Source organism: Staurois parvus, unplaced genomic scaffold (assembly GCF_062004578.1).
Source record: "Staurois parvus isolate SC_StPar_1 unplaced genomic scaffold, SC_StPar_1.0 ptg000750l, whole genome shotgun sequence".
NCBI classification, from domain to species: Eukaryota; Metazoa; Chordata; class Amphibia; order Anura; family Ranidae; genus Staurois; species Staurois parvus.
In genome coordinates, this window is record NW_028318546.1 from 982,693 (window position 1) to 994,744 (window position 12,052).

General features: G+C 40.1%; 1 protein-coding gene across 1 annotated transcript in view; it reads left to right on the forward strand.

The window, feature by feature from the left end:
• Positions 1-12,052, forward strand: part of LOC149445012 (putative cation-transporting ATPase 13A4) — a 115,961-nt gene that overhangs the window by 31,173 nt on the left and 72,736 nt on the right. Inside the window, exons 8-9 of the mRNA XM_089654306.1 lie at positions 1,408-1,480; positions 10,637-10,768. Coding sequence (XP_089510432.1) covers positions 1,408-1,480; positions 10,637-10,768 — 205 coding nt within the window. The remainder of the gene's footprint in view (positions 1-1,407; positions 1,481-10,636; positions 10,769-12,052) is intronic.

A 12,052-nucleotide genomic window follows, 5' to 3' on the forward strand; every position in this document is an offset into this window, starting at 1 on the left:
GATAAGCTGAGAAAATGGTCTGGTGCAGTATGACCACAATTAAACAGTCTTAATGAGCATATATTCCCACTTACAATGGAAAGATAAATAAAGTGACAGTAGTGCAGACATACATTCAAAGGTGACTAATTAGTGCCAAAGTGCCAATGTCTATGTAATAAATATGATGTCGAAGTGCAAGATAAGGTAAGTAATCCACTGAGCGCCTTCTGGTGATCAAATATTCGAATTATACACTCACCAGATGCATAATTCCAATATGCATATAGAAAATTGTAACATCTCAGTGGTTCAGTGGAATCCTCTTATGGACACATCTATCATCTCTGGGCTTCCCTCTGGGCACCTCTATCCTTTTTTGGGATTCCCTCTGAATCATCCGGTTGGATACTGCACCTCTCAACTCCCTTCCCTGAGGACTCTGTGGGTGGTGGACCATTTGGTACCACTCCACTAATTCTTGTTTTCATGGACAGCAATCATAGAGCGTATAAACCAATAGGGATTTTCTATGTTATTGAATGTTAGAGGTTCAGAGGTACATTGTATTATGGAGAAAGACTCATTGCTCTTGTCATTAATTATTATATAAGTTGCACAATAAGAAATTGGTATACTTCATTTATTGAGTAAATTACATAAATATAAAAACACCATAGCTTTTTACTCAGTAAAGAGGTATGCCACTTCTGTAATGGGTAAGTCGCATTAGAGATGTGCATGATGGAAACATTTGTTTTGTTTCTTTTCTCATTAGGTTGTTTAGCTTATCATTTAATTTTGGCATATTCATTATGTTTGAATGATTCGTTTTTGGAATTTGTCTCATATATTCAAATTCAGTAGTTATTTTCAAATTGATTTGAAAAAGATTTGAATTTTGAAAGACCTCTATATTCATCATTTTTTATTTTATTGTATTCTATTTTAATCTCTTAAAATATATTCTTTTCTATTCCTTCCTATTCTAATTAATTCTGTTCTATTGTTTTCTGTTATATTCTAATCTATTCTATTTTTTTGCTATGCTATTCTATTCTTTTCTATTCTATTCTGATCTAATTTATTCCATTCTACTCATCAAAAAAGCAGCAAACAGCAGAAAAAATGCATATGTTTTTGTTGCAGTTTTGCAATGGAGTAATGTGAGAGCAGCCTAAGTAGGAACTATCATCTTTTTTCACTTTTTTTTAGCTTACTATATATACTGCAATATATTTCCATTTTGAATTTGAATTCATTTCAACTATTTACCAACCCTTCAAGATGAATCACAAGGCTGGAATAAGTGGATTGCTGGAAAATCAGAGTCTGTAAAATGTGCTCAATATTAGTAATAACTGGAAGAATAATAGTACAATAACACAATGCATTTGCTGCACTTATTATATTTTAATATTGTTACAGCTATCTACAAAGCTCCACAAACTTGTCAAAGCTCACAACAACATGAAATGTACTGTCTATCAAAGAACTGGAGGTATGTCGTTTGATTCTTTCCTAGTGATAATGGTGTATAATGTTTATATTTATCAAGTTTAATAAGAAACCTCTCTAATATCTTAAATATATGATGTGCTTAGAATTTCTAAACACATAGCAATGGCATAAAATCTCCAAACTACTGTATGTGTCCTGGGGCATAGAGGTCTTATATTTGGAATAATATCAAATAAGCTATCTTCTCATGACAATATTCTAGTCCATGGCCTTTTTTTGTAGTGTTTGCAGTACTGTGTACTTTCATAAACAAATTCGTAAACAAATTTATGAGGGACTCTATTCTCAAGTATGTCAACAAATTAAAATGCAAGCTTTATATGACTGACTCTTTACCCAATGGTGGAGAGTTACTAAAACTGGTGCACTCAGAAACAGGTGCAGCTGTGCATGGTAGCCAACCAGCTTCTAATTTCATCTTTTTTAATAAGGATTTGGCAATAAAACCTGGAAGTTGATTGGTTTCTATGCAGATTTGCACTCTCTGGATTTAGAAAATAACGTGCAATGTGTAACTGATTTAACACATTCAGAACACATTCTAATTTGTGAATGTAAGTGAATAGTTATTATGCACTGCTATTTACTTATTCCTGTTGTGTGATGCATGCTGGTGTAATAGCAGTGTCAATTACTCAATGGATAGGTTTGCCTATTTGCATAGCAACAAAATGTGCATGAGAAGATTTTAAGTTTACAGGAGAAAGATAACATTGCTTTTTATTTCAGCTTATCTCATAGCTTCAGAGTGTTAATGATACTGCATTTCTGACAAGATAAACATTTATTTTCTCTACTCTCTGAAAATGTTCTTAGCCCAAAAATAAAAACTAATGTAGCCATCACATCTATGGGTCAAACATTTGTAAAACATAACAGTGTTGTTCTTGGATTAGGTAAACCTTTGATTGAAAGGGTGAATACAGTTTTGGAAATCCCTACTACCCTGCTGTTTTAAAACTTTGGTAGTAAGTAAGCTACTAACCAAAATGCTTGTAAACAGAATAAGGTTAGTATTAGCCAGTGTAGTCCAAGTGAGTTTCATACTGGGTATGCTAACAGGGGGCAATGTCAGCAGAATCTCTCTTTTTCTTAGGGGCGGACTGACCATTTGGAAACTCGGGCACTGACCGAGGGCCCAGGGTCAGTAGAGGGCCCCATGAGATGCCCCTGGTACCTTTTTCATAGGCTTTTTTGAGTTTGGGCAAGGACACAGGGGCCCCATGATCCCCTATTAACCCGGGGGCCCCATGAGTTGTCAGTCTGCCCCTGGCCATGTCATATTAAGAGTTGTGGTCACATTTTCATTTCCATCCAACACAAATGTCACAGTGTAAACCTTTTCAGCTGTGTATATTACATGCCAAGAGAAATGTTCCTTCATACACCTTTTGTTAGATATAAGGAAGATGTTTGACTATTTTGGTTGTGGTTTTTCTATATTTTGTGTTACAAAATTGATTCACTATTCGTTAACTGGATTTAAGCCCTGTATTCCTCCCCCATGGCCTACAATAGATACTCCGGATTCTGGCTGGATACATTTTCTATGACCGGAGGCATGAGACAAGGTTGTCCATTATCCTTTCTTCTGTTTGCTCTTGCAAATGAACGTAAGAAGAATAGACAACTCAGGGAGCGCTCAATAGAAATCAGTAGCTATGCACCGTAAAGGAACCATAGACCTTCTAAAAGACATATAAAGTGAAAAAAAGCGCAACGCTAACAATAAAATGTGAAATAAAATGCAGGTGAAATATTAATAAAATATAATATCTCAAGACATATATATAATAAAAGTTCAGAATAGATATATAGAGCTCCTCGTAATTTCAGATAACTCAGTACACCACTTCTTCAAGGTAAAGGTGAGAGGCAAAATACAGATGAAGTGCGCACTCACCGGACACGCAAAAGAATTGCACAATGTGTAAGAAAATGGAGGTCTACCAATGGGTCCCTCTCAGGATTGGAATGGAATCGACCTGGAAGAAATGGATGTCATCAGGGATATTCAACAGGAGGTCCCCTTTAAGGACTCTGGTGCAGCCTCTTCAATGTGGTAAGGTGGTCACCAGGGGGAGCTCTGGGGGATTAAGCGCTCAGCATAGAGCAAAAAAAGGGGAAATGCCCATAGTGTAGTATATTCATAAGTATTTATTGAATGATATGAATGAACGTATAAAATTATAAAAGGATATCTCCATACATGTAAAATGCCAAGCATATGACTAAAGTGCTAAGTGTAGAAACAAGAGCAGCAATATGTGATAACAGCTATAAAGCTGTTATGAGCACTAACCAGCTGGATAGAAGTAATGGCCTCCAGACCCCTGTGATCTGGCGGCTTGACGTCAAGGCTCGCAGCCTCCTCCAAAACGCGTTTCATACGCGTGTACATCTTCAGTTGGGGTTGGCAACCCCAACTGAAGACGTACACGCATACGAAACACGTTTTGGTCCTGCCGGACCCCTGTGATCATTACTTCTATCCAGCTGGTTAGTGCTCATAACAGCTTTATAGCTGTTATCACATATTGCTGCTCTTGTTTTTACACTTAGCACTTTAGTCATATGCTTGGCATTTTACATGTATGGAGATATCATTTTATATTTTTATACGTTCATTCATATCATTCAATAAATACTTATGAATATACTACACTATGGGCATTTCCCCTTTTTTTGCTCTATGCTGAGCGCTTAATCCCCCAGAGCTCCCCTTGGTGACCACCTTACCACATTGAAGAGGCTGCACCCGAGTCCCTAAAGGGGACCTCCTGTTGAATATCCCCGATGACATCCATTTCTTCCGGGTCGATTCCATTCAAATCCTGAGAGGGACCCATTGGCAGACCTCCATTGTCTTACGCATTGCGCAATTCTTTTGCGTGTCCAGTGAGTGCACACTTCATCTGTATTTTGCCTCTCACCTATACCTTGAAGAAGTGGTGTACTGAATTATCTGACATTACGAGGAGCTCTATATATTTATTATGAACTTTTGTTATATATATGTCTTGAGATATTATATTTTATTAATATTTCACCTACATTTTATTTCACATTTTATTGTTAACGCTGCACTTTTCTTGCAAATGAACCACTAACCTAGGCCATTAATTGACACCAATATACAACAGGGATAAAAGTAGCAAGGTACCTGTCACAATGTGCAGGCGCCTGTCTCTTGACTGTCACGGTGTTTAGGCAGCATGTCTCTTTGCTTCTCTCCCTCTCTGCAGCTCCCCCCCTCATCCTGTCATGGCCCTTTGATGCGGACCATCCAGGAGGAGAGGTTTGACTTTTGTCACTCCCCCCTCCTGTCTCTGAGAAGCCCACATGTCCCAGGAGGAAGAGGGCGGGCAAATACACCAGGGAGTCCAAGCCACAGCAGCCATACTGATGCCGCACGGCCCCGACAAACAGCTCAGGCATAGGAGTTTTTCCCGGGGGTTGCACTCCTCAGAGGACAAAGGCCACGCTCCTGAGAGCACGGCCAGTGTCAAGGGTGACCAGTGACGCTCCACACAGACCTTAAGAAGGCCCGAGGGGACAGTCTTGTAGTTCTTCACCTCTGTGCAGCTGCCAGGAAAGTCTGCACTGAGGCGGGACTCCTGTAGCACTCTGCAAAAGACCCCAAAGGGCTATTATTGCCACCCCTGAGCTGGGGGGGAATTATTATTAATAATGCTGCCCTGGGGTTGAGATCGAGGGGATTATTCCCACTACTGACTCAGCATTACCCAACGCTTGAGAGAATATTACTACTGCTGACGCTGATGCTAAGATTGGGAGGTTTATTCCCCACGGAGTACACTGCTGATACTCAGGACTAGTACCTGTTGTTAGGACTCTCTGTTGTGTGCTGAGGTGAGTCGCCCCTTGGACTGTCACCTGCTGTGAACCCGGGCATCCCTGCCAAAGCCGTGAGTGTATGCACCCCTGTTTATTCCCCCTGGACTGTCCTTGAACTCTGTTCCCTCTCTGCTCCCTACTTGGATTACAAATTGCTAGAGACTCTAACTTTGCCCCCCTTGGGGACGGATTACAATTATTATGAGCCCTCTCCTTGCTATTCCCCTAGACTGGGTACTGCCACGCTACCTGCAGTCCCCAATTGAGTGACTGTCATTTGTTTTAATAAAGCTTTGTGTGTTTACCATCTTCTTTGTGTGTTCTGTCCTGCCTACCCCCCATCACAGTACCATTATAAAATTTGCCTATTCTCCTGTTTAACCCGTTGGTCTTACTCCTGAATGTAATGCGACTCTTTGCAGTATTTACAAGAATTTCAGAATTACATTACAATGCAACAAAATCTAAAGCCGTGAATGTCTCCCTGCTCGATTTCACATTAAAATCCCTACAACACTTACTTGCCTTTATCTGGACTTCCACTACCTTACCCTTTCTGGGAATCAGTCTAACATCGATATACGTATGAGACCCTCTAGTGAGCAAATTATGGCAAGCTCTTTAATTAACCTTCTACGAAAAATACCCAATCTCCTGGCTAGGGCAAATTATGGTTATAAATATCACCTTATTGCCCAAATTCCTCTACTATGCCTGGGTTTTGAGCTTTACAATACAAATGTTACAACCTGTGTAGAAAATCTCTTCTCACTAAATCATTCTCATGAAGAGCTAAACAAATACCATTAGGGAGCTGTTAGCCCAAATGGCACAATGACAGTCCTAATTTTCTCTGGCTACCCCTAAAGCTTTGTAGGATGATTGCTTGCCCTCATAAAACATTCCCTGTGAATATAGGATTGTCTAAAACTTCCCACAAGATAATTTTGCCACAAACCTCTTTCATGTCAATCTTAGGTGAACCTTTGTTCCAACCAATGTTACACTGACCCATTTGCTGTTAAAGCTTTTTTTCCGTAACCTTGACCTAATGAAACATCTCCTGACAGGCTCAGTTATTGTATCTGTCTATCTACAGTCTTAGAGATAAGCACAAATGTAAAGCCTAAGTTTAGGATTGAAAAAAAAAATCATCACAAGGGATGTTACTTACAGTACATGAGAAGTATTCCTTAAGCTGCTGGCTGAGGTTTTAGTTGAAATCTTCCATCCTCTGTCCCCCTTCCCCCATATGTCCACAGTGGTAATTTTCAGGTGCTGCAGGGGTTAATACGAGCTTCCACCAATAAAATGTGATATATGAATCACATTTGGATGAATGGACAGGTGGATGAATAAAAGGTCCTCCATGTATAGTTATAGCTGCCTAGACGAGTTTGGGACACTGGTAAACAGAAAAATTGTAATCCAGCCCCAATATAACCTCTCTCTCTACCCAGATGTCTCATTTTTGCTAGTGTCCTGGAAGGTTTGACCACTTTATCTCAGTTCTACTCAAAAAAAGTCTTACTACTTTTTTGCCTGCCTTCTAACGTCATAGTAATTTTTTTTTGGTGAATTCAGTCAAGATCCGTGCTACACTATTGGTAACTTTTCCTTGGTGGCTGTAATGAAAATGCTTTGCAACACTGCTGCTTGAGCTAGTCCCTAAATGGCAGATATCTGGTTAGGCAGCTACTCAGCACTAGTTTTGGAAGCTGTACCTGGACTCTTCTGAATTGGATGAGTAGTATTATACTATGGAAGGTATATAGATGACATCATCATCATCTGGGATGCTGATGTTGACAGTGTCCATCAATTTGTGTCCCACTGCAACAACAACAATATGGGTCTGATCGTCACATCTGTGACTGATAAAAACACCATGGCATTCTTAGACCTACTTATGTGTCATGAAAATCGTCTTATCTTTGCCCAAAACCACACAAAACCAACTGCAGGTAATTTTTTCTTACATTACAAGAACTGCCACCACCCCAGGTGGTTGAATATTATCCCTAAAAGCCAGTTTTGTAGATTAAGACATAACTGTACCAAACCTCAAGATTACTCAACACAAAGCATTACTCTTCAAGAAAAATGTATTGAGAAAGGCTATCCACCCACTCTCATTGATGAAGCCCAGAGACTCTACAATACCAGACCTAATACCATCCATTCTCACCCTGAGGATAAGAATTTCACCATCAGATTTACCACTCAGTTCCATAACTGACACACACACATGGAAAGGATAGTGCGTAAACACTTGTCTATCCTATTACAAGATCCACACCTACTTGACAGTATACTCACCAAATCTAAGTTTTCTTACTGAAAAGCTTGTGATATTAAAAGAAAATTAGCACCTAGCAAATTAAAAACAATGAAGTCAGACACTGTCCCTCTCAGTTTATCCCCCATCACAGGCATGTACCGATGCAATAAACCACTTTGTTTAACCTGCCCATTTTTCCACCATGGCCAAAAAGACTTCAACATTAAAAGGTACAACAGATAAGATTCCTGCCTTTTACACATGTTCATCTGAGTTTGTGGTATATTGTCTGGCTTGTCCTTGTGGTCTTTATTATGTAGGAAGAACCATCCGTTCCCTGCATAAACGGTTTGGCGAACACCGCCGCCTTATCGAAGACGGCATTGATAAGCACAGTGTTCTCCGACACTTCTCAGAACAACATGGTAAATCCACTAAGAGTCTAAGAGTCTGGGTAATTGAAGCCATGCCCACTGACCTCCCGAGAGCTGAGAGATTCCAAGGCTTATGCCGTAGGGAGACCTATTGGATTTACATATTAGACGTAGTATCTCCTGGTGGTCTTAATGAGGACCTTGAAATCCATACCATCCTATAGCACCATCAGCTCCTATATAGGTGCCCACATATTTATCCCCCCCCCACCTTCCTTTATATTCCTTTTCCTCCATCCCATTTAATTCTGTACTGGGCATTATGCCTGTGTGTGCCAAGGCATGTACATGCGTGTTTATGTGGGGTTGTGCACATGTGTGTGTGCATATGCACGCGTGCTCGTGTGTATGGTTATGCGTGTGTATATGCACATATATATATATATAATTTCTTTTCTGCCTGCTGTTACACGCACACGTTTGTGTAGTGATCCTTTGTTTAGACTGTACTTATGTGTAATAATTATGCTGTGACTTTTCGACCATGGTTCACATCCATTCAGTGTAACCTCCTGCCAGGGGCGGACTGACCATTTGGAAACTTGGGCACTGCCCAAGAGCCTGGGGTCAGTAGGGGGCTCCATGAGATGTCCCTGGTACCTTTTTCATAGGCTTTTTTGAGTTTGGGCAAGGACACAGGGGCCCCATGATCCCCTATTGCCCGGGGGCCCCATGAGTTGTCAGTCCGCCCCTGCCTCCTGCATTTAATTTAAATTTTGTCTCCTAATTGTAATTATAATTATGTAATTATATTATTACTCTTAATTTCTTCATATACTATTATTTTTATATATCTTCTTATATAATGTTTACACCCCATTTTTTGACAATTCTTTAATATGTTAAACACCTTCACTCAGCCCTTACAAACATAGTTCCATTTTTGCCTCCTTTTTGTTTCATTTCTGTTTTGTTTTTTTATCTCTTGCTTTTCCATCTTCCCCAGTTTCCTATTGTTTCACACCATACAGTCCGCTCCAGATCCATACATGCCTCCCATATCAATGGGAGGCATGTATGTTCCTTCCCATTGACTGCCCCTTTCCCACCCCTTTACCCTATTTTACTGGCTCTCCCTAAGCCTGGACATCGGTCTTGAAGAAGGAGCTCTGCGCATGCTCCAAAACATGTTACCGCTGCATGCTCACATCCCTTCCGGTCACTGGACTTTGTGCGTTCCAGCGTGCACTCCAGCGGTCTGGATAGAGCTGCGACCATCTTTAACATCTCTTCTCAAGCTCCTCCTGCAGCTGCTGGCTGGCACAATGGCTTCATCGCTTAGAGGACAGAACCCTGCTATTGACGGATTACATTAGAGCCTGTTTATACTACCACATTGTAAGTGTTTTTGACCGCTTTTATTAAAATTCAACCTTGGAATACTGCAGTTAGAAGCGCCTTCCTATTTCATATTTCACTGCCAGGCATTACCTCAGCCCATACTCTCCAAGAGGCTGACGGGGAATTTACCCAAGATCACCTAAACAAAAGAACACCTGAAATCTGGAACCCCTATTATTATAGGATCATTCTCATTGGAGACTTTGGACTTTCTATCTGCTTGTTCTGAGATACTGGAGCATTCTGCTAGAAGAGGTTTGAAGTACAGTCCAGTGCCATCCCATAAAAACCTGGCTCTGATCATCCTGAGTCTTCAGCTCAACCTGGCACTGTTGCCTTTGTTACTGTCCCTAATTCAAATTCAAAGTTTCCACAGTCCATCCCTGGTGAGGCTGTATTTGGTTCCCTGCAATCTCTTGAAGCAGACCCATTTAACCCTTGCAGTGTGAAGGATTTTTGTTTTCCCTGGTGTTCGGCTTAAAGGATTTAATTGACATGTAGTTAAACTCCCATCTAAAAGCCCAGTTTGAATTAATTGGTGTCGCTCTATGCCCTGTATTGGCAATTACTTTATTATGCCAAACTGTGTCATAATGGGTGGATTCACCTAAAGTGCACTCCACTATCTCTGGATAATATCCAGCGTCATAGAGCAGTTGGAGCAAATGTCTTAAGCCTTGTGCTTCAGTTGCAATGGCTTATTGTAAATAATGATTTATTGCTGTCTTGCATGATACTGATGTCTTTACAAATGTACAGGGCTGCATGCTGGAGATGCTGAAGAAGCATCCAAGGAGCATCTGATTTGTTTACCCTTTGAATGACATTGTCTCTTCAGACCTGCTCCTAATACTGTCATTAGCAATGCCACAGGTTGCCAGAGTGCACTCCTGGTCTATGGAAGGGGCAAGGGAGTCCCACCCTGTTCCTTTATCTATTTCAATGGGTAATACATGGAAGAATTTTGAGATTACCTCTTATTCCAGCTTCAAGAATCAAAGCCAGACATCAGCTAACCCCTCTAATCAGCCTTCTGCATGAAACTGTACCTCCACTTCCACTGTAGGAGACAATACAATCCAACTGTTTCTGAATTTCTTTGTCCATCAGTGGACTCCAAAAACATTTTTATGGTAAGCACAAAAATGTATGCTTAGTAGAAGCCATTCCTGTAATTCATAAATAGCTTATTCATATCTGTCTTGTGTGTCTTTGCTTGCAGAATACAGTGAAGTTGAATCTCGTCAATTAGTTCCAGGGGACATTATTGTTTTAACTGGCAAGAACTTTTTTATGTCATGTGATGCAATTTTAATCAATGGGACATGTGTTGTGAATGAAGGCATGTTAACAGGTAAGGTATATCCTATCTTTTATATATTTAAAGCTGATAAAACTGAAAACACACCCATATGTACACTGTTACCAGATTTAACATATGACTTTATCTAGTAATAGATTTTGCACTTTCTAGTGGGCTTGTTCTGTAAGGGTGAAGACATACGTTCATCCCAGCCACTTCCTTGTTCTCCACACATAGTCCAATCTCATGGCGTTAACAAATCACCTCATTAGACATCTTAAAACAGCATTATATACAGTATGGGAAACAGATAGTGTTCAAGTCCTCCATCCCTGTTTTTGAATGGTTGTTCCATTTTGATGTAGGTGAACACTTTCATGCCTCGTGCAAACTAATTGTTTTCTCTGTCCAAAATGTGCACCTCACTGCCTTCTAATGAACACACCTTTTCATTTTGGACCTGTAGGAAGACTGCTACTTCCTGAACAGCAGAGTTCTTCCTTCTAACTTGGGCATTCAGTTTGTTTAGAAGTCCTCCCAATGTACAAGTGTTTGCATTCCTCACTACAATGCACTCCAAATACAAAGTTACTTTGCTTGTGTTTGGGTGATGAGTCTTTTTGTTGTACAAAGTTCTGTCTCAGTGTATTACTGGGCTTGAAAGACAAAGGGACACAATGTTTTTTGGACATTCCAAAAACATATGGGATGACTTTATTTCTCTGTGTGTTTTGCTTCTCCCCACTGTGCCATTGTCCTGTGCTTTTGCTTGACCTTGTTGTGAGTTTAATGAAAGCTCAGTCTGGCTAACCACAAACTTTCAAGTAATTTCTGAGATGTCTATGTACTTTATATTTGTGTTTGTTGAATCTGTGTTCGTTGTCACCAACTTGGCCCAGTGTTGCAGAATTCTAATACCCTCCAATTTCCAGTTTGTGGAGAGAGTTAAAAGGTAGATAGTGTTCTAGGTAAGTAGGTTTTGTGTATATTTCAGTGTCAAGGTCACTACCATCCTTGACATGAAACACATAGGCCAAAAAGGATAACTTGTTATTCTGTGCATCTTCCTGTGGAAACTTGATGTTTTTGTTAATTGCGGTTTTGTACTCACTAAAAAATTGTACTTTCAATGTTCTAATCTTGATGCACATATCATTCACTTAAACCAAAGACTTGGTGGTGTTCCCCTGAATGAGTTCACCCTCCATCTCTTCCATGTAAAAACTGGTAACTACAATGGGAGGTCCTGGTAGTCCCACTGCATAGCCATGTTTCAGTCTGTAGAAATGATAAATCTACTAGAGGTATCGTGTATTAAGAAAATGGTTTGGTACA